The following is a 12,821-nucleotide window of genomic DNA, read 5'->3' on the forward strand; positions in this document are numbered from 1 at the left end:
GTACTATTTATGTATGTAAACATAAGGTTTCCAGTCCTGATTCTGAAGTATAGCCATCTGCAGCACATTTTAGTGTTATCCCATTCCCAACACACCTGACTAGGGTACGGCAAAGGACTGAATATTTGCAATATACTTGTGATTATTTTTTGAAGACACAAAAATAATATTGTTAATTATGAGTGTATCTTGCACATTATGCATGAATTTGAGTTTCCATAAGACTCTGGCAGTTGCAGCAGTCTTGTGATTTTCCTTTGTGTTTTGCGAGTATGACCATTAGAGCTACATGATTAATTGTATCTTTATTGTGATCACAGTATGAGTATCTGTGATGAACACATCATTAATGTCTGCAATGACAGAATGAAACAAATTACATTACATGCACTAAGCATGAGTATGATGTAATTATAATTTGCAGGAAGGTAGTGTCAGGAACTGTCTCCAATAGTAGAGAAATTTGCTTGCACACACAGCTCAAAAACTACTAATTAATCTTTAACTAAATAACCTGTAATAGTACTTTTAACATGACGACCAGTCTCAATCCCAGAGTTATGTACACCTTTTTAAGAAAAAACTTCAAACATTCCAAAACATTAAGGAAGTGGGACAGCATAATGGATAACACCTCTGCCTTACTCACTGGTGTTCAGGTCCCTCTTCAGGCAGGAAAACCACTGTTATAAGAAAGACCGCGGCCCTTATATTTGCCTACCAGGTCCGTACAGAAGTGCTTACTACAAGTCCTAATTTACTGAGAGATGGGAAAATCTCATAAACATGAATTAACTAGTTCAAACAGTATTCCTTGTAGATTGCATGGAACTAATATAAATGCTTTATGATTGTCTACCATTACAAAAAACTAAACACTCTTTAAAGTGATTTCAGAGAGAATGCATTAATATTGAGATACAAACTCTTTATTTTCCAAAACGCTGAAAAAGGTGGCGATTTTTAAAGCATACTGCCCAGCCCTAAACCTCACTCAATGCATTAGCTGATAGACCTTTCATGACTTTAAAAGGGCATGTTAAAGCAGTGTTTTCTAACTCCAATCACAAAGACCTGACTGTACCGCTTTGTTTTGTGGTTTCTATGATCAAACACACCTAATTCAACTCAAGATGGGCTTGAAAATTTGCTAATGCTATGACTCAACTGTGTTAGAGTAGGGAGACACTAAAATTTGAAGTGCAGGGGTAGTTCCACCAGGACAAGTACTGGGAAGAGCTGCTGTACACAATGAACAACAACTCTTTCAGCATAATGCTCAGTAGATATTGATAGTGCAGAATAAGATTCCTAATAAGAGTCCAGGTGTTAATGTATAATTAGGATTTGGAGTCTCAACTAAAGTCTACCTACACCAGATGGCAACCCATCCACCCATGATATGAGCACTGACAGCCTGCCAATTTGAGCTTTGCAGGAAGGTGAGATTTTTCTCTCCACACCACATTTCTGTCATTCATTGTTATGCATCCTATTTTCTATAGTTTGTGTAACTGCATTAAAGAACATTTGATTTACCACTTTCCCCCCCAGTGATTACGAAAACAACAAATCCTAAATATTAGTCATAAATAATTATACTCAAATAAATAAGCGTTACAATTAGATTCACACAGAATCATTGATTATTGTTTGTTTATAATCATTGTTTTGTTGATTAAAAGTGTTTGCTATGAGTAATACAATTTTTTTTATTTAATACATGACAGGGAGTCCATGTCTCTATCTTACCTAATGTTTTGTTAGCAATGTCCTCTTTAACCCATTAAAATCTGGCTCCAGAGTAGCTTTGTTGTGTGCATGGCCATGTTTGGCATAATAAAATGTTTCAGCATACAGGGCTTTCTGTGAGCCAACATGTTTTGTATGACTACACAAAAGATGGACTCCAGAATTCAAAGGATAAGAATATATTAAAAGACAGAAATTGACACTTTTGGCTCTGCATTAGTTTAATTCATGATTAATCAAAAGCAGGTAAGTTTGTTTGAGTCAGACATGTGTAGAGTGTGTGTGTGTTACCTCTGGCTCTCCGCAGTCACATTCCTCTCCATCCTCTACAAAGCCGTTCCCACATCTCTTTCCCCCAACCAGGTCCTTCATGTTCGGCATGTTGAACAGGCACATTCCCCCTCCTTTTTGAAAGTAGTTGTCCAGGTCCTTCTTGCTACAGCGGCTGAATACCTTAGGGAACGGATGCCTGTCGGGCATGTGAAATGGCATGATAAGCACAAGATAAAAGGCGAATATAGATAGAGCGAACTCTGGCAGAGTGCAGCAGACCATTACAGCTTTCACATGTGGAAACAGTAGAGTTTACCCAGCACAGAGGACTATGATGGTGCTTACCCTGTAGCTGCTGCCATCACACAACCTCCCTGCTCTGCTGTGGCCTCCACACAGCAGCCCTCATGGTCATGACTCATGCCAAAGTTATGGCCAATCTCATGGGCCATGGTGGCAGCTGCCCCAATGGGCAGTTCTGAATGGTCCTGTAGGAATTACAGAATATGCACTGGAATAAAGTGACAAAGTGAATTTAAAAACTTTAATTGTGTACATTATTTCCACATTATGTACACTTTTGCGTTAAGTGTACACTACAGACCAAAGGCTGTAACACAAATGTAACCCTGAGATGCCACAGCTATTCATGTCCTGGAGTTCAAGAAAGCATAACAGGCCTCACTCTCTCTGGGTGGGTAGGATGATCCTCCCTTTCCCTCACTCGCTCAGTGCAATGCTAGCCAAGGTGTGGGTCTGTTAGTTGATGTTACAGAACTGGCAGTTAGCATTCTCATGTTGACATAGCATTAACAGCAGTTCAAAAAGATGAGGTGCCTGGCATCATGTTTCTCAGAGAAAGCACATGCTAGTCCTCACCCTTCCAGCTTGGCAGTAGGGCTGCAAGTAACGATTATTTCAATAATCGATGAATCGGGCGATTCGTTTTTCGATTAATCGATGAATCGGAGGGTGGTGGTCATTTCCATGTCTTTATTCAGAAATAGAACATTGAATAACAGAACAAATAAATGCTTACAATAATTAAATAATAGATTAAATCAAATAACATTTATTAATAAATTATAATAAAATAAATTAAACAAAGAAAAATAAGTGCATCTCTGATGCAAACACTAAATACAAACTAACTCACTGATACAAACTCACTCACTCCCTTTCTTTAGGAACTTTGCATTGCAATGCAAAAATGTTAGCATGGCAACATGCTCCTGGCTAAGGCTGGCTCTCTTTTTAGAAACTATATTACCTGCTGCAGAGAACAGACGCTCAGACGGTGTTGAAGTACCAGGAATGCATAAATAGGACTTGGCTAGCCTAGCCAATATAGGATATCTATCTCTGTTAGCTTTCCACCACTGCAGTGCATTTTGTTCCTTGGCAATGTTTCTTTCTCCAAAGTATGTGAGGACTTCATTTCTCACTTGGTTTTGAACATCGTCCCCTTCGCTTGCTCTGTCCTCGTCTTCACCATCAGAACCAAGGAGAGAATCCAATAGGGTGGCACGAGGTCCTGATTCAGCACCTGGAGTATCGGTGGAGGTGCTACTGCAACTGCCATGCTGCTGCACATCCATCTCCCTTTTCTCTGCGTCGGTCATGTTTCCTTTGTAGAATTTATTTATATGTTAAAGATATGATAAATGTTAACTTAATGTTAAACTTATTTTAAAGAATCCGCCTCCGCTCCGGCTCCGCCTCGCTATGTTCAACTCGCTCTTTTTTTTTTGCGTTGACGAAGCGCCGCAGGTGACTAATATGACAAGGCGAGTGAAACATAAATCGTGCGACACAACGAATCGATAATCAAATTCGTTGCCAACACTTTTAATAATCGATTATTATCGATTTTATCGATTCGTTGTTGCAGCCCTACTTGGCAGCTTCATTTGTGGAACACTTAACTAGTGGGTGGACTAAAGTCAGGTTTAAAAAGTTCAAAAATTTCTGTTGTTTACATATTTTTGGTCTGTAGTGTAGCTATATATAAGAGTTGACTATATGATGACAAAAATATGATTCTAGGGCAAATGTACAGAAAGAATGTACAGCAAGTTGACCTCAATCCAGCAGAAACTGAGGGTTCTAGTAGGAACAGGGTGTTTTATTTTCTAAGGGACTGCCCGTGTTGGGATGACTTTTTCAGGACCTGGACCATAAAACAAACAGCACGGTGTGGTCCTCGTAAACTACAGGCTGCCTCGTGACAAGTTACAGGCCACTTAAATGATTCCTAAAACTAATGCTCTGGCAGAGTTCTGTCATGATTTGAACTGGCTTGTGTTAGGAAAGTTCCAGCATCGTTCCAAGTCTAGTTTTGTGGAGGGGCACCTGTGCTTATACGTGGTCTAGCATGTTCATTGTACATATGAGTCAGTTTTGTAGCTGGCACAAAACCTCCACTTGGCGATTAGACAATTCCACATCAATCATTTGCTATTTGCAGCTGTTGGTAATGGACAGTTGCTATGGGGCAAGTGGCCACTTGGAATATGCTGTTAATGGTGATTAAGTTTACAGAGATTACAACATATCCCTATGCTATTAGAGGCCATTAGAGTTAGACAAGCCACTTAGGATTCTGAAGGTGTTCAGGCTGCATTCCCGTCTAGCCTTGGTCATCTTTCACTGGAAGCATTTTATTTTTTATTTTTTTCTTCCTTAGAGAAAAACTTTCTGATGTACCTCCTATATCATAAAAATAACCATACCACAAAAAGTATGGACAGTGAAACTAGCACAGTCCCAGTAATTTACAGAATGGTATTTAGTTAGTGATGTGAAAGTCAACATGTTAATAATGTGTAAATGTAATAAATTATAAATGCCACTAAATTTTTGTGTGTTATTATTAAGTGTTATTAATACAACCCAATGGCCAATGAAGTTGGGGTGTGGTGTAAAACATAAATAAAAACAGAATGCAATGATTTGCAAATCCTTTTCAACCTATATTCAATTGAATACCCTACAAGGACAAGATATTTAATGTTCAAACTGATAAACTTGCAAATATTCACTCACTTTGAATTTGATGCCTGTGACACATTCCAAAGAAGTTAGGACAGGGGCAACAAAAGACTGGGAAAGTTGAGGAATGCTCAAAAAACACCTGTTTGGAACATTCCACAGGTGAACAGGTTAATTGGAAACAGGTGGGTGTCATGATTGGGTATAAAGGGAGCATCCATGAAAGGCTCAGTCGTTCACAAGCAAGGATGGGGTGAAGTTCACCACTGTGAACAACTGCGTGAGCAAATATTCCAACAGTTTAAGAACAATGTTTCTCAACGTGCAATTGCAAGGAATTTAGGGATTTCATCATCTACAGTTCATAATCTAATCTAAAGATTCAGAGAATCTGGAGAAATCTCTGCAAGTAAGCAGCAAGGCAGAAAACCTACACTGAATGCCCGTGACCTTCGATCCCTCAGACAGCACTGCATTAAAAACCGACATCATTCTGTAAGGGATATTACCACATGGGCTCAGGAACACTTCAGAAAACCACTGTCAGTGAACACAGTTCGTCGCTCCATCTACAAGTGCAAGTTAAAACTCTGCCATGCAAAGTGAAAACCATATATAAACAACACCCAGAAACACCGCCGGCTCCTCTGGGCCCGAGCTCATCTGAGATGGACTGACGCAAAGTGGAACAGTGTCCTGTGGTCTGACGAGTCCACATTTCAAATTGTTTTTGGAAATCATGGACATCGTGTCCTCCAGGCCAAAGAGGAAAAGGACTGTCCGGATTGGTATCAGCGCCAAGTTCAAAAGCCAGCATCTCTGATGGTCTTGGGGTGTGTTAGCGCCCATGGCATGGATAACTTGCACATCTGTGAAGGCACCATTAATGCTGAAAGGTACATACAGGTTTTGGAGCAACATGTGCTGCCATCCAAGCAACGTCTTTTTCAGGGACGTCCTGCTTATTTCAGCAAGACAGTGCCAAGCCACATTCTGCACGTGTTACAACAGCGTGGCTTCATAGTAAAAGAGTGCAGGTACTAGACTTGCCTGCCTGCAGTCCAGACCTGTCTCCCGTTGAAAATGTGTGCCACATTATGAAGCGCAAAATACATCAACGGAGACCCCGGACTGTCGAGCAACTGAAGTTGTATATCAAGCAAGAATGGGAAAGAATTCCACCTACAAAGCTTCAACAATTAGTGTCCTCAGTTCCCAAACGCTTATTGAGTGTTGTTAAAAGGAAAGGTGATGTAACACAGTGGTAAACATGCCCCTGTCCCAACTTCTTTGGAACGTGTTGCAGGCATCAAATTCAAAATGAGTGAATATTTGCAAAAAACTATAAAGTTTATCAGTTTGAACATTAAATATCTTGCCATTGTAGTGTATTCAATGGAATATAGGTTGAAAAGGATTTGCAAATCATCGTATTCTCTGATTATTTATGTTTTACACAATGTCCCAACTTCATTGGAATTGGGGTTCTACAATTTCCTAGCATTACCCTTCAAACCATTTGTAGTTCCACTTTGAAACCCTTCCACTCATATGCTGTTGCTAGGACTACGATTGTAGCCATCTAGTTCTAATGCAGCTTTGAAATGGCAGCTTCCATTGCAGCCAGCTTGTCTCTCTTGATAAAAACAAAGTTATGGTCAATTACTACCATGCAATGAACAACAAAGTACATCCAGTCTGAAGTTTCATTTACAAGCAAAACCCACCGCTGATGTTGGCAATATCAGTAATTCAGCAGACTACATTGGACAGGGCTCAAGAAAGAATTATGGATAAATCAATAAACAGCAAATTAAAAGCAACAACGAAGTGAAAAAACAGTTTTCCTTGAAACAAGATGTAACATAGCAGAATGAGAGTGAGCATGCTACAGTCGCAGAGGAACACTGGGCATGATGAAAACGACAAACTGCACTGACTCTATGGGGAATCACATGATTTTCAGGTTCAGGTTCTAATCATGGTTAACTACAAAGAGGCATGTGATAATGCTAAAGGGCTCATATAACGGAACACAAATTTTCCCTCGCTTTTTTAAAACTATGGAGTTCGAAGAGATGTAATCATTCAAAAGATTTCATATCATGCTAAATACCACAGTCCAAGCATGGAAACCATGCAGCAATAACAGCCATTTTTAAACTCCCTCTTTCAGTGATGTCATGAAAACCAGCACATTTACATCTATCAATCTATTCTGCCTACAGCAGTTTAGCTCTGCCCATTCATGTTGTAGCTGTAAGGGGTGTAGCAGCTCTAAGTACTTTTTGAATAAGGCACAACACAGGACCAGCCAATTAGAACAGAAACTGCTCATCTTATATTAGTCTTTAAGGTACTGAAACAAAAACAGCCGGTTTAATTCTAAGGAATAACGAGAGGTTGGAAAATTGTCATGTAAAAATTAACTATGACCAATTTTGGTACATAAAATCACACAAATAAATGGATCTCAAGGGAAAAAATTAAACAGAAGACAAATACAGGATATGGACTCTTTGACTGTTTGACAGCCCTAATTCAATTATACAATTAATTCAGAATTTACATTTAACAAGTCAGTAATATTCTGCATTGTTCTTTTATTAAATGCCTGTGCCGAACAATCTTTCTGAGTGTGAGAGGAAACAGAGCATGCATTTGCCTCTTCACTATACAAATGATTCTGGGCAGCAAATGAAACAATAACAGCATGTTTGCTCTTGGAGTTAAAAAGGTGGAAATAATGCAGTGCAATGGCACACTTCTGAGCTTTTATTGCTTAGCAGGTAAACTGTAGACACGTTTTTCAATAAGAAGTCTTAGAAAAGGCTGGGATTTGCTTTAGTCCTGCAGGAAGCACATTTCATACCAAGCCAGCACAAAAGCAAAATGCACTTTCTTTTATCTCTGTGTGACATTGTCTTTCTCTGTGTCTCTCTCTTCACTGTAGGGGACACAATCTGATAACCCAGTGATGATGAGCATGTAGCATTGATTTTGTGAACAGCAGCATCAACACCATCTCCGTTTGTCTTTATGAGATCAAAAATGAAATACAGCAGCGGTATTACACTTCCCCTGCCATTACGAGGTTGGCACCTCACTACAAAGTCTTGAAAATGAGATTGTACCTGGGATATTTAATCTAGAGCAAGTGCAGTTCAGAAATCATTGTCACAGAGAAACTCTTGAACCCTATGCTTATTCGGTTATTTACTGTTAAAGTAATTACACAATAACTACTTTGAAGCTAACTGAATCATGAAGTATGTAGGGTTTAAGGGGTTAATCATACATCATAACATGTTTCCTATGTACAGCATACAGTGCACTTACATTCTACATTACATATTTGCTTTATTGGGTATGAAATATAAATGCTATGAATCTGTGCACTTTTAGTGCAAAACTAGCATCCATCACTTCCTATTAGTATTCCACAAAGCCTCTTCTCTGCTACTGAGCAAGCTAATAGAGCCCATTAGAGCCTAATCAGCTGTGTGAGAGATATTGATCTCTTAATCAGACCCCCTTGTACACCAGAATCACACGCATACACATACACAGACACTTGCACACATGCACAATGATTATAACCACATAACAGTAAAGTCCAAAAGGATGTCCATGTGCTGTCTTACCACGTTGATGCCGCCCGAGTTCTCAAGACTGCACATGCCCTCCAGGGGCGCCATGCCGATGGTGGTGCCCTTGAATATCACCCCGCTGGCAGGAAGAAAAGAAAAACATATCAATAAACATGAGAGTGTGATCATGCCATGTGGCAGATATACAATGATAGTGGAGTCATATGAAGCTTCTGATGTGAGTGCACAAAAAGAAACGAGCAGTTATCGATCACCGATAAAGCAAGGGGGTGGAATCTGTTTTTAAAGCTATGTTTTTGAGGGTGGTGGTGAATTAGTGTAAATATACTTTTGCAATTACTGGTCAATGAAACATCACAAACAAGCTAATAAGATTGCAGTTGGATGTCTAAGTGTGCTTACAGGACAACATACACTACCATTCAAAATTTTGGAATGGATGATTTCAATATAAATAAAATGAACATTGAATAAAATGGCTCTAAATTCACATGTTGCAAATAATTAATAGGACACTAGAACGCTGTAAATGATATTAAGAAATGTTACAGCTGTATGCAAAATTGTATATTATCCAGAGTATTCAGAGTGATGGAGATGAAAAAGATTATCAGATGATTGGAAGAGGTGTATAGCATCGACAATATCCAGAATTCATATTTCAAAAGTAGAGATCAAAGGCACATGACAAAAAATGAATATATAAAAATATATAAATATATATTATCTGATAACACAATTGCAGTTTATGATTTATCAATTTATTCACTCGTTTGCAGACTAACGTGAGAAGCTGTGCGTTGTCGTGTTTCTTCCGGGACTTGAGCTTCTGCCTCCACTGAAGGAAAGACCACAGAGTGGCGTTGGGTTCCTCATTGATGATGCACTGATCCCGTTCTGTCCACACCTCCAGACCAATCAGAGGGACTCGGATATTGAGAGCTCTGTAGAACTGACCAATTGAAAATACTTTTAACTATGTTGTTAAAAGTGACATGAGTTACGGATTATTATCGCTGTAGCTGAGAGTGAAATGAATCCATCCACGCAGAGTAACAGACTTATTTCCGAATTTTAAATGTTCCACTCACTGAGTCAGCAACAAAACAGTAAGAAAGCAGTGAATAAATTGTTGCTCACACATACCTTATCAACGTAATTGGCGATTTCCATGATTCTTCGTTTAGTTTTTTCAAAGTCCTTGTTCTGCTTTTTGTACTAATAAAACAGAAAGACACAATGAGACAAACACTGTTTGATGCCCACTCTAAATTTATACATTAAATTAAAATACTAATTTATTAAGCATGCACAAATATTTAGATATGTATAAAATGCACTTTTAAAAACACAAAACAAAATACAAGATACAAAAACTATGTACCCTTCAACAGACATTGAAACCTGTTGCAACCCAAGGACAAATAAACAACTATTCAAACTTCTGGAATCATTATTGAAAATATAGAACTACTATGGTGGCATATGAAGAAACTTCTTATATATCAGTCCTGTGCATATTAATATAATTGAAAATAATGATTGGACATCTGTAATATGAGGTGTCCAGAATGATGATGAAAGGTGCAGATGATTTCAAAAAGACTGCATAAAGTTACTATATATATATATATATATATATATATATATATATATATATATATATATATATATACACATACACACACACATATACACACACAAAGTGTACCAGCTTATAAGGGCCAACATAAAGACAAATTTAATCAGGTTTAAAATTAGATTCCAGCATTAGCCTAAAGAGATGCACTGACGATTGATAAAATGTTTGCATAATAAATGGACTAATAAACAGCTGACTGAATGTTATAGGTTTCAGGTTTAAGGATGGAAATTAGCTATTTAACTGAGACTTGGTGACAGTAATTAAACTGCTTGGTAGCTCTCTTTTCATTACTGACACTATCAGTATCTTAACTGCTGAGCATACAGAGAAGAGAGCTAAAGAGAGAAAGTCAAACACTACTAAAATATTATTGGCTCGGTTACTGTATATAAAGAAGGCAATCCTTCTTAAACCTTTCCTAATATCACATTCAAAGCCCAAGTCTGCTTTTCCTCTCCCTCTATTCTAAGACTCAGATTAGCTGTTGCTGAGTTATGGGTGTGAACATTGCATATCATTTCCTCCACTGTATAAGCTGTAATTAACGAAGCTGGGGGTGCAAAAGGATCATGGGCTTACCAGTGCGTTGTCAGCTACTATATAAAGCTCCATGTACTTGGTCGTGCCCCAGGCATTTCGTTTCACCTGTAAAGTAAACAGACTTAAGGGTAAGTGTCCAGATCAGTATACACTTTCACTTCTTTTTTACAAGCATAATATGTTTCAATATTATGCTCATAATGGAAGGCGCATGAAATGCTTTAACCCCTCACATGGCCAGGGCCTGCCGGCAGGCCTGACGTTTTATTACACTCTTCTATAATCTATAAATACTTTCATCAGTTTGCAGTGAAGTCCCTGGAGCTATTGAATAAGCCTTAGTATGTAATAAGTCTGGCATTGTAAGGGGTTAATAGATGGACATGACTAGTATAAGGTACAGCATAAGCAGTAATGAGAAAGTAATATTTCAAAGTAGCCCTTTAAACTGGATTGGATATTTTAACTTTTGAAACATATCAGAAAATAGGTAAAATGATAAACATAAAACATCAGTCTCTCCTTCATTAAGCAACAAATTGTTACTATTACTATAACTATAATTAGCTCTGATTACTGATGATGTTGCCAAGAAACAACTGCAGATATACCTACAGAGATACTACTACTACCACTATTACCACTGCTCCTGCTACTCCTACCATTACTACTATCACCAGACCTGAACAATGGGGGAAAATATCTAATCATATGCATATTCTCCTCTGCAAATTGCACAAACCTGCACACTCGATGCAATTCCCTCAAAATTACTCAAAGAAGTATTACCAGTCATTATAAACCCTCTTTTAACTATAGTAAACTCGTCCCTTAGCCTGGGCTATGTACCCAAAGCTTTTGAACTAGCAGTTATCAAACCTCAGCACTGAGACAGCTCTAGTTAAGATAACTAATGATCTTCTTCTTGCCTCTGATCAAGGCTACGTATCCCTGTTAGTGCTACTTGACCCCAGCGCAGATTTCGATACAATAGACCACAATATTCTCCAAGAAAGGTTAGAAAACATGGTTGGAATCACAGGGACAGCCCTACCGTGGTTCAAATCTTACTTAACAGAATGTTATCAGTTCATCAGTGTAAACAATTTATCTTCCAACTATTCAAAAGACTTGGAATTCCGCAAGGCTCTATTTTAGGACCATTATTATTTACACTATACATGTTACCATTGGGTACAGTTATAAGTAACCATGGCATTAACTTTCACTGTCATGCAGACGATATGCAACTGTATATATAGCCAAGCCTCATTACAAATACAGATTAAAAATAGAGGACTGTAAAAGTTGTGAAATGCTGGATGTTACGTATTTTCCTCCTACTAAACAGTAACAAAACAGAGGTTCTCCTTCTGGGTCCAAAATTGGCAAAAAATAAACTACCAGATTTAATTTTAAATCTCGCTGACTTTCCAGTTACACCTGGCTCAGCAGCAAAAAATCTTGGCATCATAATTGATTCAGATTTATCATTTGGTCAATACATTGGCAGCATCACTAGGACAGCTTTTCTACATCTTCGCAACATTGCCAATACAAGAAATGCCCTGTCCCTGCGTGATGCAGAAACACTACTACATGCATTATTACTTCCAGGCTAGACTATTGTAATGCACTACTGTCAGGATGTGCGAGCAGGAATCTAAGCAAACTTCAACTAGTTCAAAATGCCACAGCCAGGGTCCTCATTAAAACTAGAAAGTTTGATAATATCAGTCCAGTGCTATCATCACTTCATTGGCTGCCTGTTAAATTCTGTATTGATTATAAAATTCTTTTATTGACATATAAAGCCCTACATGGGCTCGCTCCTGAGTACCTGCAAGACCTTATTTCCTATTATGAGCCATCACGACTACTTAAATCACAGAGTGCTGCCTTATTAATAGAATTCATAAGGCTGCAGCTGGGGGAAGAGCCTTTTCCTATAAAGCCCCCAAACTCTGGAATGAAAATGTTCGGGACTCAGACACAGTCTCAATCTTTAA

The 12,821-nt window shown here is 38.4% G+C and overlaps 1 protein-coding gene across 3 annotated transcripts in view; it reads right to left on the reverse strand.

The window, feature by feature from the left end:
• adam19a (ADAM metallopeptidase domain 19a) overlaps positions 1-12,821 on the reverse strand; it is a 104,345-nt gene that overhangs the window by 18,254 nt on the left and 73,270 nt on the right. For all 3 annotated transcript variants that reach the window (XM_017699645.2, XM_017699644.2, XM_017699643.2), the window contains exons 7-12: positions 10,852-10,917; positions 9,774-9,845; positions 9,413-9,579; positions 8,661-8,745; positions 2,371-2,513; positions 2,044-2,221 (exon numbers count right to left, since the gene is read on the reverse strand). In XM_017699645.2, coding sequence (XP_017555134.1) covers positions 2,044-2,221; positions 2,371-2,513; positions 8,661-8,745; positions 9,413-9,579; positions 9,774-9,845; positions 10,852-10,917 — 711 coding nt within the window. The remainder of the gene's footprint in view (positions 1-2,043; positions 2,222-2,370; positions 2,514-8,660; positions 8,746-9,412; positions 9,580-9,773; positions 9,846-10,851; positions 10,918-12,821) is intronic.

This window comes from Pygocentrus nattereri, chromosome 2 (genome assembly GCF_015220715.1).
Source record: "Pygocentrus nattereri isolate fPygNat1 chromosome 2, fPygNat1.pri, whole genome shotgun sequence".
NCBI lineage: Eukaryota > Metazoa > Chordata > Actinopteri > Characiformes > Serrasalmidae > Pygocentrus > Pygocentrus nattereri.